Here is a 24,624-nt window from a genome sequence, read left to right on the forward strand (position 1 = left end):
ATCTGGGGAAGGAAGAAGGCATTGAAATCCAAGAGGCACAAAGAACTCCCTTCAGACATAACTTGAATCGATCTTCTGCACAACATATCATAGTGAAACTGGCAAAATACAAGGATAAAGAGAAAATTCTGAAAGCAGTTAGGGATAAACAGGCTCTAACCTACAAAGGGAGACCCATAAGACTAGTGACAGACCTATCCACTGAAACTTGGCAGGCCAGAGGAATGGCAGGAAATCTTCAATGTGATGAACAGGAAAAATATGCAGCCAAGAATCCTTTATCCAGCAAGTCTGTCATTCAGAATAGAAGGAGAGATAAAGGTCTTCCCAAACAAACAAAAACTGAAGGAATTCATCACCACTAAACCAGCCCTACAAGAGATCCTAAGGGGGATTCTGTGAGTGAAATGTTGCAAGGACCATAAAGTACCAGAGACATCACTACAAGCATGAAACCTACAGACATCACAATGACTCTAAACCCATATCTTTCAATAATAACACTGAATGTAAATGGACTAAATGCTCCAACCAAAAGACATAAGGTATCAGAATGGATAAAAAAAACAAGACCCATCTATTTGCTGTCTACAAGAGACTCATTTTAGACCTGAGGACACCTTCAGATTGAAAGTGAGGGGATGGAGAACTATCTATTATGCAACTGGAAGTCAAAAGGAGGCTGGAGTAGCCATACTTATATCGGACAAACTAGGCTTTAGATTAAAGGCTGTAACAAGAGATGAAGAAGGGCATTATATAATAATTACAGGGTCTATCCATCAAGAAGAACTAACAATTATAAATGTCTATTATCTGAATACGGGAGCCCCCAAATATATAAAACAAATAATCACGAACATAAGCAACCTTATGGATAAGAATGTGGTAATTGCAGGGGACTGTAATACTCCACTTACAACAGTTGATAGATCATCTAGACACAGGGATCAGTAAAGAAACAAGGGACCTGAATGATACATTGGATCAGATGGACTTGACAGATATATTTAGAACTCTGCATCCCAAAGCAACAGAATATACTTTCTTCTTGAGTGCACATGGAACGTTCTCCAAGATAGATCACTTACTGGGTCACAAAACAGCCCTTCATAAGTATACAAGAATTGAGATCATACCATGCACACTTTCAGACCACAATGCTATGAAACTTGAAATCAACCACAGGAAAAAGTCTGGAAAACCTCCAAAAGCATGGAGGTTAAAGAACACCCTACTAAAGAATGAATGGGTCAACCAGGCAATTAGAGAAGAAATTTAAAAATATATGGAAACGAATGAAAATGAAAATACAACAATCCAAATGCTTTGGAATGCAGCAAAGGCAGTCCTAAGAAGAAAGTACATTGCAATCCAGGCCTATCTCAAAAACAAGAAAAATCCCAAATACAAAATCTAACAGCACACCTAAAGGAACTAAAAGCAGAACAGCAAAGACACCCCAAACCCAGCAGAAGGAGAGAAATAATAAAGATCAGAGCAGAAATAAACAATATAGAATCTAAAAAACTGTAGAGCAGATCAATGAAACCAAGAGATGGTTTTTTGAAAAAATAAACAAAATTGGTAAACCTCTAGCCAGGCTTCTCAAAAAAAAAAGACAGAGGAACCAAATAAATAAAATAACGAATGAAATGGGATTATTACAACCAATCCCTCAGAAATACAAGCAATTACCAGGGAATACTATGAAAAATTATATGCCAACAAACTGGACAACCTGTAAGAAGTGGACAAATTCCTAGATACCCACACACTACTGAAACTCAAATGGGAAGAAATAGAAAATTTGAACACACCAATAACTAGTGAAGAAATTGAATCAGTTATCAAAAATCTCCCAACAAATAAGAGTCCTGGGCCAGATGGCTTCCCAGGGGAATTCTACCAGACATTTAAAGCAGAGATAATACCTATCCTTCTCAAGCTGTTCCAAAAAATAGAAAGGGAAGGAAAACTTCCAGACTCATTCTATGAAGCCAGCATTACCTAGATTCTCAAACCAGACAGAGACCCCCACAAAAAAGGAGAATTACAGGCCAATATCCGTGATGAACATGGATGCAAAAATTCTCAACAAGATACTAGCAAATCAAATTCAACAGCATATAAACAGAATTATTCACCATGATCAAGTGGGATTCATTCCTCGGCTGCAGGCCTGGTTCAATATTTGCAAATCAATCAATGTGATACATCACAATAATAAAAGAAAGAATAAGAATCATATCATCCTGTGAATGGATGCAGAAAAAGCATTTGACAAAATTCAGCATCCTTTCTTAATAAAAACCCTCAAGAAAGTCGGGATAGAAGGAACATACTTAAACATCATAAAAGCCATACATGAAAAGCCCACAGCTAATATCAACTTCAATGGGGAAAAACTGAGAGCTTTCCTCCTCAGATCAGGAACGTGACAGGGATGTCCACTCTCACCGCTGTTGTTTAACATAGTGTTGGAAGTTCTAGCATCAGCAATCAGACAACAAAAGGAAATCAAAGGCATCAAAATTGGCAAAGATGAAGTCAAGCTTTCACATTTTGCAGATGACATGATATTATACATGGAAAACCCGACAGACTCCACCAAAAGTCTCCTAGAACCGATACATGAATTCAGCAAAGTTGCAGGATACAAAATCAATGTACAGAAATCAGTTGCATTTTTTTTACACCAATAATGAAGCAACAGAAAGACAAATCAAGAAACTTATCCCATTCACAATTGCACCAAGAATCATAAAATACCTAGGAATAAATCTAACCAAAGATGTAAAAGATCTGTATGCTGAAAACTATAGAAAGCTTATGAAGGAAATTGAAGAAGATATAAAGAAATGGAAAAACATTCCGTGCTCATGGATTGGAAGAATAAATATTGTTAAAATGTCAATACTACCCAAAGCAATCTACACATTCAGTGCAATCCCAATCAAAATTGCACTGGCATTCTTCTCAAAGCTAGAACAAACAATCCTAAAATCTGTATGGAACCGCAAAAGACCCTGAATAGGCAAAGTAATATTAAAGAAGAAAACCAAAGTGGGAGGCATCACAATCCCAGACTTTAGCCTCTACTACAAAGCTGTAATCATCAAGACAGCATGGCATTGACACAAAAACAGACCCATAGACCAATGGAATAGAATAGAGACTCCAGAATTGGACCCACATATGTATGGCCAACTAGTCTTTGACAAAGCAGGAAAGAGTGTCCAATGGAAAAAAGACAGTCTCTTTAGCAAGTGGTGCTGGGAGAACTGGACATCAACATGCAGAAGAATGAAACTAGACTACTTTGTTACACCATTCACAAAAAATAAACTCAAAATGGATGAAAGACCTAAATGTGAGACAGGAAACCCTCTGTAAGCCTTTAGGTAAGTGTGCTTTTCCTCTCCCAATCTCACTTCCTCATCTGTGTAATTGAGATAATAGTACCTATCTCATAGAGTTGTTTCAAGTGTATGTCCACCACATAATCAAGACTCAATTCATGGTCTCTATTATTATTTTTATCTGAGTGTTTAGATTCCCAGTGAAGTGCTTTGGAAACATGCTGCCTTTGAATCTCTTCTGGCAATGGCTTTTTGAGTGTAGGTCTTGAGTCCACCAGCAGGAGTTCATTGATTATTTTTTAAGCTGCCTATTTGTATAACTAAATGTGAAAAGAAATAATCTCCTTTGCTATCTCCTTTGAAGTACACCGCTAAGCATAGACTTCTCTGCCTTTGCAGAAATAAAGGAATAGTAAAGAAAAAACTTTTAAAATTTCACTTTTATTTTTATTATATTATAAATATACATAATTAAAAAAATAAGTTCCAAAAATAAGTTCCACGCTTAACAAAAACTGTTAGTCCCTTGCCCACTCCTCATGACTCTTGATTACTGATTTGTAGAGTCTATCACTTTGAATCCTTTTAGCTTTCTTTTGGTATTTACATCCATATTTCTGTGTAATCTGTTTATACTACTGTTTCTTCATTTTTTATTTTTAGATATTCACTTTTGACTCTTTACTGTAGAGAAGGATTTAGCTGTCTTATATCTCTCTCCCGTACCCACTTATACTAACCATACACATATACACTTACCTTCCCGTGTTCTACTAATATAATTATATTTAAATATTTATGATTCTGAAAATATCATTTGCAGCTGAGCCGTGTGTCAATTATGATTACATTTCCTTTCTTACATGATATTGCTATCTTCTAGGTTGATAGTTGTCTCTCTTTTTGTTTGTTTGCATAGTCTTCTATATATCCATCACCAGTGCTTTCTCAGCCTCTCCGTCAGGAGTCTATATCTTTTGATACCTTAAAACATTGTAGGCATTAGGTATTCTATCACCTTCATTGTTTTTTTCTTGGTGGGGAAACACATTTTTTCAGTAATCTGCGCCCTCTCATTCTAACAGATATTGATTGTTCTTCTAGCCTAGTACTGGGATCCACACCATCCTGAAAAGTCCCTTCTTTTCTTGGTTATATTATATTTCTTCCTTCCTAGATCTCTTTACTTCTCTGTCAGTTTGCTTCCCATGTTTGGTAGACCACACCTTTTAGTAGTTTCCAAAGAAAAAGAGAAATGGAAGTAAAATATTTTGATATTCTGCAAGTCTGAAAATATCTTTTTCTACTGTCACATTTATTGATAGTTTAGAATTCCAGGCTAGAAATAGTTTTACCCTCAGAATTTTGGAAACACCACTCTATTGAGTTTTAGTTTCCAATTTGTTGCTGGGAAGTTGGATGCTGTAATAATTCCCAAACTTTCTTTTGTCATGCTCTCACCTTTAGTTCATTATGAGCTTATTAGGATATTTCATTTGTTGCCAGCATTTGAAATCTTATACTGATATGCCATATTGTGTGTGTTTTTCATATTGTGTTGGACACTTGATGGGTTCATTCAATGCATAATTTCATCTTTCACTTATAAGATATTTTCTTGAATAGTATGTCCCCACCCCACCAATTATTTCTGTTTCATCTTCTCTGTTTTTCTGGAATGCCAATTATTCAGATATTGGATCTTCTGGATTATTTCTCTAGTTTTAAAGAAGTTTTTCTTTTTCTATTATTTACTTCTATTTCTTTTGTTTTCTGGAAGAGTTTCTAACTTGGTCCTCCAACCATGCGACTAACATTTTTTAAAATTTCTACTCATACTTTTAGTTACTGAGAATCTCTTTCGTTTGTTTGAATGTTTCCTTTTATGATATTCTGTTCTTATTCAATGAATACAATGACCTCTCCTTTCTTTCTGAGGATATTAATAAAAATAATAAAGTTTTCTTCCATGTTTTGCATTATCTTTGTTTTCTCCTGTTCTGTTTTACAACTTTTGTTTGTTTTGGTCTCAAAGACTCTCCTTGCTATCCATTCACGTTTAAAATTATTTTTTTTAATATTTATTTTTTATCAAAGCATAGTTGACATACAATATTGTATTAGTTTCAGGTGTACAACATAGCGATTCTACAATTATATATGTCACAGAATGGTAAAATAAGTAAGTCACATGAATGAAAAGTACAGTGTAAGGAATATAGTCAATAATATAATAAATTTGTATGATGACAGATGGTAGCCTACACTTACTGATTTATATTCAAAAGTGAAATAGTAATAGGTGATTGGAAACTCTCTGTGGGTGTGCTTGGCCAAAGGAGTTAGAGGCTTTGCAGTAGGATGATTTATTGGGCTGTCTTGATCAGAGTTCCTCTGAATTTCAATATCTATGTTTTCCTCTTAGAATGGTAAATTTCCCCAGACCGAGTTGTTCCAGTTTCCTGCTTGGGGGGTTAAATTCTGCCATCCAGCTTTTTCTTAAACTGGACTGAGGAGAGAGGTCTCGCCATTCAGTATGTGGAATTTCACTTAATCACCCTCTTTTAATACCTGACGCCCTCGAACTGGGCCAGGTGCCCATTAGTTCAGTTTTCCATAGTTCAGTGTTTCCAGAGAGTAAATCTGCGCTCTCCTGCCAAGATGGACCAGGTGGCTTTTAGCTGTGTTATCCATGGAAATCTTACTGCTTTCATCCAGCGCTCTTGTTTTCAGCCTCAGCTGCCACCACTGCTCTCCATTATTGTCAGAGCTATTCGTTTCCCTGAACCTTTCTGAGAGGCTGTGATGTAAATTATCCAGCTTCTGGGCTTCTCCTGTCATTGGCTTTCTTGGGTGCAGTTTTCCTCTTAGGCTAGTCTGTTAAGTTAGTTAGCAGTCATCCTGCTGGGTTTCCAGTTTCAAAATTTTTCTTCAGTTCTCTCCCATTTTTTTTTTTACTTTCTTGTTTTAAACGTTTTTTATTTTTAAAATTCTTTTTATTGTGAGAGGCAGTATATTGCATGGGTTCTGGATGCCTAGACCCATGTATGACCTTGAGAAAGTTACTTAATCTCTTCCTGCCTTAGTTTCCTCATCTTAAAAAAATAGTAGTTGGAGTCCTTTTTAAGATTAAATGATTTTTTTTAGAGTAAATGATTTAAGACATGTAAAGTATGTAAAACCATAGCTGACCTAATAAATATTAGCCATTTTAGAGTGCTTTCAGGTAAAAAGATAAAGGTGTGTGTTCACTTTATCATGTTTAACTGGGAGTCCAAAGAATGCACTTAAAGATTTGAATCACTAGGCAAATATTGTTTATTTTATCTAGTGAAGGGAGCAATGGGCAAAGACAATGTATCTGGTGTGCTACGTAAAATGTCTAGGTTTTTACATTATTTTATTACGTTATTTTATTTTATACCTTGGAAATTGTGGTTTCCAACTCCTTATATTATAGATGAAGAAAACTGAGACCCAGAGAAGAGAGTTAAGTGACTTTCCTTGAGACTAGAATCCAAGCCTCAGGATTCCTAGTTTGGTCTTCTTTCCGTTAAGTCATACTTTTTTTTCTGAGGAACAGGGAATGCTGTGAGACTTGAAACTTTATTCTTAGTGATGACACTATCCTATACCTAATTTTCTTATAATTTGTGTGTCAAGTGCTCAGAAATGGATCAATAATCAGCTTTGATTTATGATACACTCTCTTCATTGGTCCATGTGTAGCCTACTTGTTTGTTTTCAGTAAAGTAATACATAAAAAAATTAAAGCACCCATATCATGTGCAGGACCTTGGAGGAAAATTTTAAGTGTATAGTTTCCATATATACATGGTACAAAAATAAACTCATATATTTAAAATTATTGTGGTGATATTATGAATGGGTGGTTTTATTTTATTTTATCTTAAATGTTTATTTTTGAGATAGAGAGAGGGAGGGGCAGAGAGAAGAAGACAGAGAGAGAGAGAGAGAGAGAGAGAATCCCAAGCAAGCTTTGTGCCACCAGCGCAGAGCCTGTTATGCAGGGCTCGAACTCACAAACTGTGAGATCATGCATGACCTGAGCCCAAACCAAGAGTTGGATGCTTAACCAACTGAGCCACCCAGGTGCCCCTGGATGGGTAATTTTAAAACTCTCCTGCTCATCACATCAAAATTTGCCAGACTGGGATAGCAGTGGATCAGAAAACAAAATAAGAGAGAGGAACAGGAAAAGGACCAGAAATATGAGTACCTTGCATTTAGTCTTGGGACATATATGTCTCTAAAATTTGTTAGTCTTCTGCATACTGTGTAATAAAGTGGGTTGGTTTGTGATACAGGTTTAAGAACCATTGGAGTCATCACCAAATTGGATCTTATGGATGAAGGAACAGATGCCAGGGATGTTCTGGAGAACAAGCTTCTGCCTCTTCGCAGGGGTAATGTACTGTGTCCTATACAGGATTTGCTTTGATGATGTAGCAGAGAAATGATTGGGAAACCAATGCAAAGCTTGGCTTTATGCCTTCACAGTTGTGAGGAATAATGTATTCATGATTAGTTATACTTTTTATGGAGTGGCATAATGTTCCCAAGTGATATATTAAAAATGATCCAATAGGAGAACTATTTCTTAAAATAATAGGAATAGGAAAACAGGAAAAGGAAGGGTTTGAAGGGGGGTATAAATATTCATCATAGACTGCATAAATATATACTGTTCTAAGTGTGACTTATTTACCTGCCCACCATATGACAAAACTGCTAAGAGACACACTGTATTAAAATGTACAGAGCTTTTAAGGGCAAAAGACATTATTGTGTTAATGCTAAGAAATTATCATTAGCCACACGAACCAGCCTTTGTTAAATACTGGTGTCTCAAACTGAGTTCGTAAAGGGTTCAATTCTTCAGTCCTTAAAAATAATTTTGCCTGGCTTATTCAGCCTCTTCAAGAGCCTTGAAATCTTCCCAGAATAAACAACAAAAAGTATTCCAAACCCCATTGTATGTGTTGTGTTTCAGGTTACGTGGGGGTGGTAAACAGAAGCCAGAAGGACATAGATGGGAAGAAGGACATTAAGGCTGCCATGTTGGCGGAAAGGAAATTTTTCCTCTCACACCCAGCTTACAGACATATTGCTGATAGGATGGGGACCCCACACCTGCAGAAGGTCCTTAATCAGGTAAAAATGTTTTCTCAAGCAACAAGAAAAATTATGAAATATGTAAGTCACTATTAGAATTCATATTTCATTTTAATATTCATTTTTTTTCCAAAATAAGACATTCAGCTTAAATGATATGAATTAAAAAACGAATGTAAATATTTAGTTCCACATTCCTACTGTTCTCAGTGAGTAGAATCTGCTTTAATGTTATTCAAATAATACTGCTCAAAGCAGAAGTATATACTTATTTAGGAACAGTAAACAAGGGTATACATCAGCACCCATTTTACTCACAATATGTAGTTATCTTAAGAAATTAAACTTGTATATTTCTGAAAGGTTGATTTGTTGGGATCTGGTTTCAAAATGTCAATATGTAATAGTTAGCTTAGATTTCCCTAAGTTAGAAATCCTTGTAAGCTCATTGATCTCCATTCATCTAAGAAGTTTTTCCAGATTAACCCCTTTCTCTGCATAGATAGACTTGGGTCCCCATCTTCCAACATTCCATGCACTTACATATTTCTTCCATAAAACCTCAGTACATTTACTTTTTACTTTTTTTTTCCATATATTCTCCATCTCCTGGGGAAGTTAAGCATCATCCTTAGTGAGTGCAGGGCTTCCTCCCTGAGTTTTGATTACATTGACCAAATGGTGAGCAGCTGTTCTCACCAACAGAATTATAAGATATGCTTTAACTTTTATTTATGAGTTTTAACAGTCAATTAATCAAGTCATTATTGCATGTTCTGATTGTTTGCCCCTAGAAGGTGTCAGTAGAGACTAACACAATAGCAGGCTACTTGTGACATTGGACCTGAACCATTTAGGCAAAACAATTGAACAAGTTTTAGGAAAAAAAAAACAGGCAGTGGTATACTTCTATTTTTTGTGACATAACATAGACTAATGTAAAATTTGTGCTTTTTACTTATGGGTAGATGAGTATTTAGAAGCCATGAGGTGGTGCTGTGCTTGTGTCATTTAACAAATATGAATGAATGTATTTTAGAGAAAGAACATTAGTTTGTCATGCAAAAACCCTAATAGTCCACAAATATATTTAGTATTGGTAAAACTCTCTTTAGATTATTACTTTCATGCCTGGATTTATCTATGAAAAACACAAATAAACTGAAAAAAATCTTAGAGAAAAATCATTAGGATGATTAGGAAGATAAGGTTGGAAATAAATTAGGTTGTGAATACTAGAAAAATAGAAAGAATATGATTGGCCATTTTGTTTTACAAATGACTCCTAAATTATGACATAATTGGATTCTGGATGACTGAAAACTGAATGAATTTTGTACTGAAGATCTCTCATTTCTTGGATAATCACCTTCTTTTTTACTGCTTCAGGGATCTTCAAACTGTTTGAAAATAGGATACTTTTATGGCTGATTCACTGTGTGCACCAGTACCTTGGGCCCTGGGGAACAGTTTCTATGGTGAAAAACTGGAACAGAACATGACACTTTTGAGGAATTCAATGTCATTATGGCTGGAGGGCAGAGAATGAGGGAGTGAGTTATAAGAGATGAATTTGGAGAAGTAGGCAGAGGCTGGATCCTGTAATGTTTGTAGGCAAGTTAAAGATTTTTGTTCTTATCCTAAGAGCAGTAGGGAGTCCTTTAAGACATCTGAATAGGCAAATTACACAGTTGTATTTGTGGATTAACAATGATCATGGAAGTTGCAGGTAGGAAGATCAAGACTAGACATGAGAAGTTAGGAGTCAAAATGAGAAATGATAGTAGCTTGGTCTTGGTTAGGGCCAGTGAAGATGAAAAAAACAGAATTGAGAAATGTTTAGGAAAATCAAGAACTTGGTGGTAGATTAGCTTTGGTGAGTGATAGAGAGATGAAGTCAAAGATAACCTCCAAGTTCCCAGGTTGTTATGATGTCTCCAAGATGGAGAGCTCTGAAAGGAAGATTAGGTGCTTGATTTCGGACATGCTGGGGTTGAGGTGTCATTGACACATCTAAGAGAAGTAAAGTCCATGGTCTAATACATATGCCTATAGCAAAAATAAAAAGTCTGGTCTGTAGATAACACCTTGGTAGTCACAGGTGTTTGGATATTTATTAAAGCTATGGGTGGAATAAGATTCCTTTAGGAAAGAACAGAGTGTGAACAAAGAAGATTAGGAATCAGATTTGAGGAATGTTGGTATTTACAGGTCTGGTGGAGGGAGATGACTTGGCAACAGAGATGGAGAAGGTACATCCATAAATGTTAGGATCTAGGGCCACAAAAGCCAAGGAAAGAAGTTTTTTAGGAATCTAAGAGTGGTCCACAGTGTTGCTTTGCTGTTGAGATATCTAAGAAGCAAAAAGTGGAAACCATGTGTTTTTATCATTTACCACTCACATGGCAGACAGGTGGCTACTGGTTTCTCGTGGTTACTGTTACTCTTAGACTTGGGGGTTTGTGATGTTGCTACTGGGAATGCAGTCCTCTACATTCTGCTTCAGAGCTATAACAATAGCATATGCTGGGTAATAACATACATCATACTGTGCGCAAAGGTATAATATAGTTACAAACTATCAACAATTAAATAAGTATAGTAACCTCAGATAAACATAAAAAATGATTAAGATGGTTTCTTCAGTCAGTCTGGGAATATTTATTCCCCTTACTTTTTTTAATGTTTTTTTTTTTTTTTTTTGAGAGAAAAAGAGAGAGAGGCAAGGCAGAAAGAGAGGGAGATAGAGGGGCCAAAGCAGGCTCCTCGCAGAGAGCCCAAAGTGGGGCTCAAACTCACAAAATGTGAAATCATAACCTGAGCCGAAGCTGGACACCCAACTGACTGAGCCACCCAGGCTCCCCAATTCCTCTTACTTTTAATTTATTAGTCTTTTTCCTGCATTTCTGTGAAGTTTACATTCTCTTTTTCTTTTAATTCCAAGTTTATTAACTGATTCAAGATTATCTTTTTTTCTTTTCTTTTAATTCAGATTTTTGCTTAACTGCATTGTAATAGAAAGAACATGAGGCAGAGAGCTAGCCAATCTGGGTTTATACCCCACATTTTTTTTTTGAGAGAGAGAGAGAGTGAGCGAACATGCGTGCACATGAGTGGGGGAAGGGGAGAGGAAAAGGAAGAGAGAATCTTAAGCAGGCCCCACACCCAGCACAGAGCCCCATGTGGGGCTCAATCTCACGACCATGAGATAATGACCTGGGCCAAAATCTAAGAGTTAGATGCTTAACCGACTTAACCACCCAGGTGCCCTTTTTTCTTAATTAATTTTCTTTTTTCCTAATTAAGCTTTTTTCTTAATCATGTACTCATAGACAATCTCTCAGAGAATTTTTCACCCTGCTGAGCTGGAGGTGCCAGCAGATGACCTTCAGCAGCGAAACCAAGTGGATGGTTAGGTAGAGATAGCAGCAGCAGCAGAGAGAGCTTTCCACCAGTATGGTCCTGAAAACATCCAGCAGCACCTAGAAGTCCCCAATTCCTTCATTTCTAACTAAATTCTAACTTAAGGTTCCATCTGATATATTAATTCATGCAAAAATGTTATTAGGCAGCCTCATTATTAACATTGTGTGCCTTTTAACAAGGGTGTTTCCAGGTATAAAGAGGTAGCCCAAGTGAGTGACTCCAACTGAAGGCATTTTGAGCATGTCCTTAAGGCCATGGAGGAGAGAACTGGAGCTTCTTCTCATTATTTACCTACAGAGTTAGTCTCAAGTGTATATACGTAATTGATTTCTAAGTTTTGAATGGTTAGGGAAACAGTAAAGGTCAATTTTTATCTCATGAGTTAATCTTTAATCTGTTATATCTGTACGATTTTGTTTTGTTTTATTTAGCAACTTACCAACCACATTCGAGATACCCTGCCAAACTTCAGGAACAAACTACAGGGACAGTTGCTCTCCATTGAACATGAAGTGGAAGCCCATAAAAACTTCAAGCCCGAAGACCCCACCAGGAAGACCAAAGCGTTGTTGCAGTGAGTCACCTTTCCCTTCCCTTGTTCAGCATTTGAAACTACTTTCTTCAGTTTGCTCTTGCCTCAGTCTGTTTGTCATGCTATTTTCTAGGTGTAACAGAAGAAGCAAGTATATGACACTTGGTGCATGTTAGACAATGGGCCTTAGGTCTTTATGTGGTCTTGAAGAATAATTGTGGATCTTCCTCTCTTACTATAAATTTACCAATTATTGGGGCGCCTGGGTGGTGCAGTCGGTTAAGCGTCCGACTTCAGCCAGGTCATGATCTCGCGGTCTGTGAGTTCGAGCCCCGCATCAGGCTCTGGGCTGATGGCTTGGAGCCTGGAGCCTGTTTCCGATTCTGTGTCTCCCTCTCTCTCTGCCCCTCCCCCGTTCATGCTCTATCTCTCTCTGTCCCAAAAATAAATAAACGTTGAAAAAAAATTAAAAAAAAATAAATTTACCAATTATTCATCCCCATGTCCAATTTCATTGTACTTTTATAACTGGATTCCAGAAATGAGTAAAACCAATAATGATAACTCAGCAGCGTTTTTCCTCTTAGAGGTGGACAAAGGTCCTGTTGAAAATGTCATTTGGGGGCGCCTGGGTGGCGCAGTCGGTTAAGCGTCCGACTTCAGCCAGGTCACGATCTCGCGGTCCGCGAGTTCGAGCCCCGCGTCGGGCTCTGGGCTGATGGCTCGGAGCCTGGAGCCTGTTTCCGATTCTGTGTCTCCCTCTCTCTCTGCCCCTCCCCCGTTCATGCTCTGTCTCTCTCTGTCCTAAAAATAAATAAACGTTGAAAAAAAAAATTAAAAAAAAAAAAAAGAAAATGTCATTTGTATTGTACAACTGTTTCTATTGATGTCACTCGTACTTGTTATCTTTTTATTATTTTAGTCATTTCACGTGATTTATCCGTGTGCATTTTTCAGTGGAATGAGAACCAAGGCTTTAATAATAAAGTATGGACAATAAGGGCACATTTAGATTTCTTTTTCCTTTTCGGTTATGATTTTAATGTAGCTGTTTAAAAATACAAATGTGAAAACTGCCATGTATCTTTTTACTCCTTCATGGTCTTTCCATCTTACCCTTGGATTACTAGGTTTATCCCTAAGAGGTCTCAGGTGGTGCAGCAGAGTTGTTAGAGAATTGCCAGCTCCTGTGCCTTTTATCTTTATTCTCTTTTTTTGGCCCTTCCTAGCCTCCCCTGCCTTTTTATTACTGTGCTGCAACTTAGGTCAGGTTCCTCTCGACCAGAAGACTTCCTGCCCAGCTGATATTCTAGAACATCCTAAGTCCATTTACAAAGATAATGCTTGCCACCTCTTATGGCCCCCTTCTTCCTGTACAGGCTTGATCAAGATACACCCCCCCCTTCATTTGATGTTTAAAATTCATGACATAATTCCTGTCTTTGTAGAGATATTTCTAAATGCTCAAATTATTTAAGTAAGATTTTAATGCAACATTCTATGTTTCCCTATTTAAAAATATTATAGGATCATACAGAGGAAAGAGTGGATTCAACTCTTTCCTAGTTTTTTTTTGTTTTTTTTTTTTTTTATTCCTGGCTTTGGTTAAGCTCCTATAAAAACTCTTCAAGTTACAGAGAAAAGAAAGCTATTTCTGTGTAAGCCGTAGGTCATTATCTTAACATCCACCTGAAACTATTCTCCTTACAAATGCTGGTCTTGCCTCTGACTCCATTGGACTCAGATTACAGACTTTTCTACATCTAGATTCTTCCCTTGTAGGGAGCTAATCAGTTCCTTCCTCTCTCCCTTTCTCCTTTCATTCTCCCCTTTCTTCTCTTTCATTCTCCCTTTCATTCTCTTTCATTCTTTCATTCTCCCCTACCTCTCTTCTTGCTTTCCTCTCATCTCTTTGTGTTTCACTTGGTGTCTGGTTCTCTGATACCTACTGGAAAGACTTTTGACCTCAAGAAGAGGCCACAATAGAAAGAGGGAAACAGATCTATAAGCAACTGTGTTAAAATCTGATAAATGCCGTATTTCTGGTAAGTATAAAATGTTAAGGGAGCCCAGCTGAGGAAGCAGTTACAGGTGAGGAAGGTTGTGAGTTCACGGAGAACAAGGTATTTAATGAGACACTGATGTAGGGGAAGAGTTTGTCAGATTGAAGAGGAGGACCAGAGAATAGTGCGAACTCAGGTATGGTTTGTTGTAGTGGGCCAGGGGGCTGGAGTGTAGGGTATGAGGAAAGGAGTGGCCGGAGGTAAATTTTCTAAAATTTCCCAAGGTTTCAGTGCATGTGTCATGTCTATACCTTCTCAGGTGGTTAAAAATTAGCTTAACATTGGCAATGTTGGCATATGTGTAAACATAGCTACATCAAATTATATTCTGAATTTTGTGGCCTGAATAATTTGCAATTTTAATTTATCCAGGATTTCGTTAAAAGAGAATAAAAGGTACGAGTTTTAGATGGTTTGAATTTTTTTCCTATGAAATTTTAAATTTGGAAGTAGTACTAGTATATCAAAATTAGTTTCTAAATTTAGTAATCACAAATATAAGTGGTTATTTTCTCCCTATATTTCTTTGTTTTTTACCAACCACCTTAATTCATTCCTTCATTGAAGTTATTGGGTACCTCTCATATTGAAAAGGGAGAGAGAAATGAAATGCATGGTCCTTGCCTGTAGGAGAGAGACTGATAAGTGAACAGTGGTGATATTCTCTGCTAAGCACTATGCTGAAAATAAGCTGAAGAAACAGAGGAGAGGCCCTTCGTCTGATGGCAGTGAGGAGGGTTGGTGGATAGGGTCATGGAAGTTTTCCTAAACACTGATGCTTGACCTGAGTCTTGAGGGACAGAAAAATAAGCCAGGCAAGAAAGCAAGCGGCAGAGAAAATGGTATTCTGAGCAGAAAGGAAAACAGGTGTAGAAGCACAGAGACGTGGTGCATGTAGGGAGCTGCCAATTGCTTCTTTATGATTGGCTTAGAGGTGAATGCGGACTAGTAGTGAGAGATGGAGCTCCAGGGCCAGACTACGGAGAATCTTGGGTGATGACTTCAGGAGTTTTACTTTTATTATTAAAATGTGGGGAATCCTTGAAAAACAAGGCTAGAGCTAGTTGTGGAGGGGATGGTGGTCACAAATTTGCATTGTTCTGGCTTCGAGAGGTCTGTGATCCTGGGGGCGGGGAAGAGAGTAGCTCACAGGGTAATGAGAGGGCTCAGCTGGAGCACTTAGGACATTAGATGAGTGTGATTCATTTTGATTCTTCTATGCAGTTTTATTGTTTAACTTAAATTCTTATTTTAAGTATTTTAAGTATACTTATTTTAAGTATTTTTAAATACCATTTTATGATTTCAGCTAATTGGACAGAATGCATCTAATGACATAGATATTTAAGATATATATTTTAATTATACACCTCAAATAAATTTTGATAGCATGTATTTCATATAGTTACATTTTTGAGCGCAGGGATCATTCTGCCAGTAGGTGCCACTAAGAACACTAGGAAAAGGACTCTAAGGGATAACCACAGCAAATTGGAATGAGAAATGCAAAGCCTTATAACTTTAACTTGAATTTATTTCTCTTTTACAATTATAGGATGGTTCAGCAATTTGCTGTGGACTTCGAGAAGAGAATTGAAGGGTCAGGGGATCAAGTAGATACGCTGGAGCTCTCAGGAGGGGCTAAAATTAACCGTATTTTCCATGAACGCTTTCCTTTTGAGATAGTAAAGGTTTGTACCAAATATTATTTTTTTTCCCTTTCACTTCATTTCGTTTCCATGTTCTATTCTATATAACTATTCGTAAAATGTTATGTGAGTGATATAGGACTAAGAGTTTTTTGAACAAAAATCTCCATACTCAGGTGATGAAATTTAGGAGAGAAGTATTTTCTTACTGATGGTTCTGATTGTATTTAATGGGATCTAGCAACATTTCAACGTATTTCAACAAGTACTAATTGAGTTCCTATGATATTTATTTGTTGTCTAATTAATTTAAAAATATTTCTTGAGCACCTTTCTGTGCCAAAATTCTCAATGCCAGTGATCAAGACAGAGGCACTGTCTGGTGGGGAGTGGCAGAAAATTTTTACAGATAGGCAAGGTAAGAAAACATCAAGTGTTATTATGTAACATAATGTTAGAGAGAGGGGTTGGGTGAGCCACTTTTGATGGGATGTTTCAGGCAAGGTCTCTGAGTAGGGGACACTGAAAGCATGATCAGAATGGCATGAAGAGGTCAGCTGTAAGGATCTCGGGGAAGAGGGTCATTCAAGGCAAGCAGCCGAGGATGAGGCCCTAAAGCAAGCGTCTGTACAGTGGGTAAGGAATAGATGAAGCTCTGGCAGAGCTGAGGAAGGGGAGCCGGTATGCCATGGATTTAGAGGAAGGAAGCTCCCAGTTTACATAGGGCCTTCCAGGTTGCAGTGAGGCATTTACATTTAACAGTGAGAAACTAGGGGAGTTTTAAGAAAAGGTGGACCCTATTTGGTTGATGATTTTGAAAGGAATGCTTTGCAGGCTGGATTGTAAAGGGGCAAGAGTTGATTCAGGGAGACAAGTAAGGTAAGTTCACCAGTACAGCCAGAGCGGGAAGAATCCACTTTCTGTGGGTCCTAACGTTTATACAGTTTTTTTGGGGGGGGGGATGTTGAAGAAGAATACAAAATTATAAATACACAGGCACAGGGTCTTGGAAGGTGCTTATGCAAGAGACAAGCCCTGAAACTTCATCTTCTTAGCTTCATAGTCAAAATGCTCCAGAAGAGAGGATAGAGAGAAGTGGATGGATTTGTGATTTTGGTGGTAGGGTCAGTAGGGCTTGGATTGATACGGGGGATGCAAGAAAGAGAAGATTCAGGATGACCCCTAAGGTTTTGGCTTGCACAACAGCAAATGTTAGTGCCCATCTGATGAGGGAAACTGAATAAAAGCTGAGTTTGTGTAGAGGTATGAACTAAGAATTTCATTTTGGATATGTTTAGTTTGGATTGCCCAATAGGCAGCTGAATAGTTTTAGAGACTATGCTCCTTGCTTCACGTACAGAGGAGGGTGCTTATATCTTGGTGTGGGAGGGAAATGGGTAAATAGTTTCGTTAAAATGTGCTAAGTAAAGTGATAAACTTCAGTACAAGGTGCTATGGAAACACAGCCTACGGACCTGAATCCCTGTGTGAGTGCATGATGGAGCCTGGCTTCTGAGCTGAGTTTAGAAGGATGAGCAACTAGTGAAGCAGGAGAAGGTTCGGGGCTGGAATTGTTCCAGACGGAAGGGAGGAACGGTAAAGGCTGAGCTGTGGGCCACAGGGTGTGGGTAGGGAACTAAAGCAATTTATCGTTCTGTGGTATAAAGTGTGAGGGGGGAAATGGATAGACAGGCTGGAGAAGCCAAATCTGAGGAGTAAAAGGCTGAACCAAATGTGCTCTGATATCCCTTTTAGGTCTAAGCTCCATGACACTTTGATCCTAATTCCAAGTAAATTTAAAGTACCTAAAGCTTCTGGGAAATTTTTATGCAGCAATCTGTCCTGCATTGGATTGGTAAAATATTATTAATTTCCTCTTGTAAAGAGGCCTTGAATGCAGGTGGTTAAAATGGCCGGGGAGAAAAGACAGCCATTGTTAATCTCAGCACAGCTGGACTGCTGTTGCATGTCAGGTGACACTTATTTATGCATTTGTCTGTGAATACATTTACTACATTCAGCAAAAGAATGAAGTATTGTATATTTCAAATGAATGGCCAGATTTATGTGCAGAAGGCATCTTTTATGCATAGTACTCCTATCTATAAGAGAGTTAAATTCCACTGCACTAAAACTCTCAGAAATCTCCAATGTTCTACGTTGCCTTGAACATTATATAAACAGATGTTTTGACCATCTGGGTTTAGGTTAGGAAAGACATAGTATACATTTATTAATAACTAATTCAAGTTATCCTCATATTTTAATATTCAACAATATTATTATTCAAAGGAATTAAGTGTTTTAACTGTGGCTCATTTTGCTTCTGCAGATGGAGTTCAATGAGAAAGAATTACGAAGAGAAATAAGCTATGCAATCAAAAACATACATGGTATCAGGCAAGTAATTCACATTTCCCTTGTCTTCAGTTCAAGCTACTAAGAGAAAATTAATGTTTATAAATGGCTAGTGAAGTAGGCTTTTCATCATCTGAGCAGAGTAGAATACAGAGGTGGGAGTAAGAAATAAGACCCTCTAGTTTGAGTTTCGTGCTAATTTCCTGTATTGTCCTACTCACAAAAGAAGACTTTTCAGTTAAAAAAGCAGAAACGCTTTCTGCACTCACAGCATTGTGCTCTGCACAGGGATTTTACCAACGAGCAAGATCTTGTTCTCCAGAGCCTGGCATGTTGGGGAAGGAGGCCTGACATGCTCAGAAGTAATCGTTACGTACACAGAGACAGGACAGATACATTTCGGCTGGAGCTGTAGAGTAAGATTGGGAAAGATTAATGAAGAGTGGCGACTTTTGAGTGCAACCTTGCCTGTTTAGAGAACAAGAATGATTTCAACAGGCAACGGTGTGCTGTGTGTTTACACGTGCGTGTGTGTAAAACCTGAGAGTATGGAGATTGTCGAGGCAGGAGGATTAAAGAAAGTACTGAAAGTGGGAGGAGTATTGTGAACAGAGGCATAGAGGTGGTAAAGCACAGTGTGGAGTTATGGAGCAGAGGGCCTGCTTTTTGACTGGAGTCAGGGATGTAGACAGGAGCATGGTGGGATCTGAGGCTGGGAGTAGAGCTTGTACCTTGTGTGGAAGTTTCCCTTGTATGCAACGGGATTATTCTCATTTAGTTTCTTTAAAGAAACTCAAAACACACATTTCTTGAGTTCATGTACAGAAGGCTAAACAAAATTTAATGGCACATATAGTAAGTGTCCTGAATTTAGGGTATTGAACTTAGGATGCCTACTTCATAGATTATCTCCTGTGAAGCAGGTGTCCCCTGTCTGTTGGCAGCTGTATCTCAGCTTCTGCCACAGGGTTGAGTTGAGACTATTTTGGGAACAGAGCCTGAGAGGGCAAAGCTTGACGCTGAGTGTACATGTAAAAGGAGTTATGACATTTGAATTATTTATCATTTTAAAATTCAGACATCTGCTCTAAAAGTTGCAAATAGGATAGGTAAATATGCATTCACAAAATAAAAGGGAGAAAACATTCTATAACCAAATCCAGTATTTTTCTGTTACTATCAACAGGATTTCTAAGTTCCCTATTAACTCTATTCTGTCTCACTCAAATCTAGAATGCATTTGGTATGGAAACTATGTCTTACTCTTGAGCTGGGCAGAGCTGGTATCCGAAAATGTCAATCTGCTAGGTGCAGTGAAACCAAATCACATGTTTTGGGTCATGAAGTATTTTTATACTTACTTTACTGTAAAAGTAAGACATAGTACTTTTACTTGGCTTTTAAAACTCCTTACCAGGGGCACCTGGGTGGCTCGGTTGGTTAAGTGTCCAGCTCTTGATTTCGGCTCAGGTCATCCATGATCTCACGGTAGTGAGACTGAGCCCTATGTTGGGCTCTGTGCTTTCAGCGTGGAGCCCACTTGGGACAGTGTCTGTCTATCTGTCTCTCTCTTCCCCTCCCCTGTGTGCACGCATGTGCTCTGTCTCTCTCAAAATAAATAAAACAAAACAAAAATCCCCAAAATCCTTACCACATACATTTCTGTTGAATGTAACTGCAAAAGCTCAGTAATTCCGTTTTGAAAATTTCTGATTTACTTACATACCAAAAGGAGAGATTGTTATTATTCTGGAGTTAATTTGCCTATAGGATAAGAAGTACACAGTGTCCTGAGAATAAGACACACCGATGGCATGATTATTTAGCCTCTTAAATATACTTCATTTGACAAGTTTTGTTTCCAGTTGATTCTGTTAGACATTTGAATAGAAGCCATCTTTGTCCACTGCAGACCTGTGGGTCCTTCTTTGTTCTGCAAGCGCCGTGTGCCGATGGCGAGCAAGGGAAGAAGACAGCCCTTGTGGGGCAAACAAAGATAAATGCATTAATGCCCTGCCTACCCGTGTAGTAATGGGACTGTGTGTGCTCAGACCACTGCAGTGCCAAATGGGATGCTGGGGTTCAGAGAAGGAAGGCCTTGTCAGTGGCAGGACTGGAGAAGGCAAGCTGTAGGAAGTGGTTGCTTTTGATCTGGGCTTTGAAGCACAGGTGGGATTCGGGACAGGCTGAAATTGTGGGGAGGGTGAAATGAACATCACGGACGAAGGCAAAGACAGGAAACGTTGGTATGAATATGTTTGTGGAAAGGCAAATGGTTGGGTTTGGCTGGAACGTAGGGTGCATGAAAGGGTGGAGGCAAATAACTGCAATGGAAAATCAGGGTCAGACGGGGGAAATGTTTAATATTAGACCAAACGGTGTGGATTTTATTCTATGTCCAACGTGGAGAGATTTCAAATTACTGTATAATATGATCACTATAGTTAGAAATAGAGGCGAACATAGGGTGCTAAGTAAATGGTTAGGAGGGGCAGTATAAAGCTGCTGTAAGGGGAAGTGTTAAATTTCCCAAAAGAGGTACCACAGAACTGAGTGGTCAAGGAGAAGTTAATCAAAGAAGAAGTGAGAAGAGCATGACAAAAGCATTGTTAGGACACCAATTTGAATTAATTCCAGCTAAGTGAAAAGATACTTGCTATTTTGGTTATCATTTGTTATTTTTGTAAATTCATGATTTAGGCATTCTGTGTCCCAAAGTTAGTTCCACTTAACTGTCTTCCTTTTCCTCTAGCACCCCAGGACCTCAGACTGGGAACCACTGAGCTCACTATAATACAGCTCTCCTAGGAAGAATAGATTGCATAGTCAGGAACGCTACCATTTCAGCGTTCACAAAGTGAGGATTATTTTCTGCTCTCTGAAGGGCAAGAGAGGGTTGCTTTTGGAATACTTTAGGAATAGAAATGTAAATTTAGGACCATTTTTATTGTAGCAGTGCTTTTTATTGCTGTGAAACTGAGATGAGACAAATTACAGTCAAGTGTTAGTTAGAAGTCGTTATTATTAGAGTCCATGAAAACATTTTGGAAACTGTTTTTAGGTAATGCTAGTCATCTATAGATTGGGATTTATTAAGGAATTGTAGTATTGAAAATGTTATTACAAATGATACTGTCTATAGAATAAATCACTATGTAACTTTCAACCTTGGGCATTACATGCTTGCTTTAGGTGGCATGCCAATTGAAACCTTTTTCAAAAAAGTACTGACTGGATATTACTCAATTTAAAAAATCTAATATGCTGCTTTATTCCTTACATTCAGGACGGGGTTGTTTACTCCAGACATGGCATTTGAAGCAATAGTCAAAAAACAAATTGTAAAGCTTAAAGGACCGTCATTGAAGAGTGTAGATCTGGTAATACAAGAATTAATCAATACCGTCAAGAAGTGTACCAAAAAAGTAAGTTTGAATTATTTAACTTTCCAACAAGTAACTATTTGGTTTACCCATCTTTCCTATCCTGCTACGTGCCTCTCTTTTCCTGACCCTCACTTCGTTGTGTTTGTCCAAGAGGAAGGAATGTGAAAAGTACTGAGTGGGAATTGATTTCATGATTGATTGGCAGAGATATTGTCTTCTATCACCCATGTCCGATAGGTTTGCCGAAGCCAGGAAGAGTATATTTAAGTCAGCTATTTTTTTCCTCGTTGTCTTAAACAGGTAAACATCACTTTAGAATAATTAGGTGAATGCTCTAATTTTTCTTACCGTGTGTAGATGGGGATAATGCCAGAGAAGGGAATTATTGACATTGTGTATATCAATGAAAAAATTCTTCTAAATTGTAAATGAATACCACTTGAACCTGGACATTCTGGGAAGCAGCAATGTGGTGTAGTAGTTAAGACCTCAGGCTCTGAAGTCCAGGTGCCTAGATTCAGATCCTGGCTCTGCTATTTACTTTCTATGTGACCTTGAGTATCATACTTAATCCCTTATAGTCTTGTTAATTTATTTGTGAAATGAGAGTGATAATACTACCACTTCCATGAGAATTAAACAAGATGATGCCTCAAACCCATGGGGCACTTTGCACATTGATTAACCATAGCAAGTGCTCAGTAAATGGTGGCTAATCTATAAATGGCCATTTTAGTAGCATCTAATATTCTCTACCTTGTGATATTTATTGAATCTATGATGTAGAATGGTGAGGGAGACACTCTTCGCCAGGGGACTCCTCACTGAGGAACGTGGAGGAATTGTGCTGGATTTCTTCTATTTCATGACTTTCTGCATCACATTAAAAACAATCTTTCAATAATCTTTTACTGTTAAAAGTAGTAACAACAATAACAAAGCCTATTTACTACCTTTACTACCTTATTCTCCTTTTCTTCATGTCCAGCCTTCTTGGGGAAAAAAGTAGTCTATGCTTGCTATCTTTATTTTCTTATCTCCGGTTAATCCATAACCCTCTAAAATGTGGCTTCCATGCCACCACTCTATTGAGTAATTATGGCAAAGATCAACCAGAAGCCTGATTGCCAGATGTAACGCATACTCATTCCTGGTGCTGTATTCTACCCTCTTTTTGAAGCTGACACCCTATTCTCATGGGTTCTCTTCATCTTTCTCATGATCCCTCCTCCATCTCCTTCAGGAGTTTATCCACTTTTCCTGCCTCTGAACACTAGAGTCACACAGAGCTTGCTCCTGGCTTTCTTCTCTTTGCACTGTCCTTTCTCCTTGCCAGATCATATCTCCCATAGCTCACCTACCACTTAAAATGTTGATCCTCAAATCTATAGCTTCAGCTCAAGCCTCTTTACTGAAACCATCTACTCCACGGTCTGCTGCCATTACACTCTTCTTACTTATGTCCCCGCAGATATTTTTTAAACTAAATTACTCCAGAGGACTCCTAACTGGTTTTTCCACCTCCAGTCTGGGCTCCATCAAATTCATCCTCCCCACTGCTGTGAAAGTAGCCCTTCTAAAATGCATCTATTTTGCCCATTCCCTCAAAATTATGCAATGGCTCCTTATATCTTGAGAATAAAGCTCAAATCATTTATGGTTGTTTTTAGTTTCACATCTGATCTCTGAATCCTTCTTTAGCTATATCCGTTGTCACTTTGTGCTTGCTTCTGCCATTCTAAGTGATTTGCACCATTTTCACAGATTTTTCATGCCTTTACCATTTGCACATGTGATTCCCTTTGTTTTGAATGTCTCCTTTTCCTCTTGTCTTCACCTTCCATCCCCTCTTATTTTTTATGATCCAGCTCAATCATCATCATTTTCCTAAAAAAAATCTTGTACGGCCTCTGTGAATCCTCCCCTGATCTCCATCCTTGCTCCCTTTTCAGTGCTTCACTTGACACCCTATGTTTACTTTTATCAGAGCATTTATGATATGGGATTGTAGCTGTTTATAATTTATTTGTTTGGGTAAATAACCTAAATAACCTATAATCTCCTCCTGTTGGTTCTAAACTCCTTTTAAAAAAGAGCTATGTCGGTGCCTGGGTGGCTCAGTTGGTTAGGTGTGCAACTCTTGGTTTCAGCTCAGGTCATGATCTCATGGTTCCTGAGTTGAAGCCCCATGTAGGACTCAACACCACTGATGTGGAGCCTGCTTGGGATAGTCATTCTCCCGCTCCCCCGCTCGCTCCCCCGCTCGCTCCCCCGCTCGCTCCCCCGCTCCCGCTCCCGCTCCGCTCCCGCTCCCCCGCTCCCGCTCCCGCTCCCCCGCTCCCGCTCCCCCGCTCCCGCTCCCCCGCTCCCGCTCCCCCGCTCCCGCTCCCCCGCTCCCGCTCCCCCCGCTCCCGCTCCCCCGCTCCCGCTCCCCCCGCTCCCGCTCCCCCCGCTCCCGCTCCCCCCGCCCCCGCTCCCCCGCTCCCCCCGCCCCCGCTCCCCCGCTCCCCCCGCCCCCGCTCCCCCCGCCCCCGCTCCCCCGCTCCCCCCCGCCCCCGCTCCCCCTCCCCCTCCCCCGCTCCCCCCGCCCCCGCTCCCCCTCCCCCTCCCCCGCTCCCCCCGCCCCCGCTCCCCCTCCCCCTCCCCCGCTCCCCCCGCCCCCGCTCCCCCTCCCCCTCCCCCGCTCCCCCCGCCCCCGCTCCCCCTCCCCCT

General features: G+C 39.1%; 1 protein-coding gene across 16 annotated transcripts in view; it reads left to right on the forward strand.

Annotated features, from left to right (window-relative positions):
* DNM3 (dynamin 3) overlaps positions 1-24,624 on the forward strand; it is a 569,293-nt gene that overhangs the window by 199,905 nt on the left and 344,764 nt on the right. For all 16 annotated transcript variants that reach the window (XM_045049388.1, XM_045049394.1, XM_045049389.1 and 13 more), the window contains exons 5-10: positions 7,691-7,789; positions 8,377-8,537; positions 12,356-12,498; positions 16,075-16,210; positions 18,501-18,568; positions 21,813-21,951. In XM_045049388.1, the coding sequence (XP_044905323.1) occupies positions 7,691-7,789; positions 8,377-8,537; positions 12,356-12,498; positions 16,075-16,210; positions 18,501-18,568; positions 21,813-21,951 (746 nt within the window). The remainder of the gene's footprint in view (positions 1-7,690; positions 7,790-8,376; positions 8,538-12,355; positions 12,499-16,074; positions 16,211-18,500; positions 18,569-21,812; positions 21,952-24,624) is intronic.

This window comes from Felis catus, chromosome F1 (genome assembly GCF_018350175.1).
Source record: "Felis catus isolate Fca126 chromosome F1, F.catus_Fca126_mat1.0, whole genome shotgun sequence".
Taxonomy (NCBI): Eukaryota; Metazoa; Chordata; class Mammalia; order Carnivora; family Felidae; genus Felis; species Felis catus.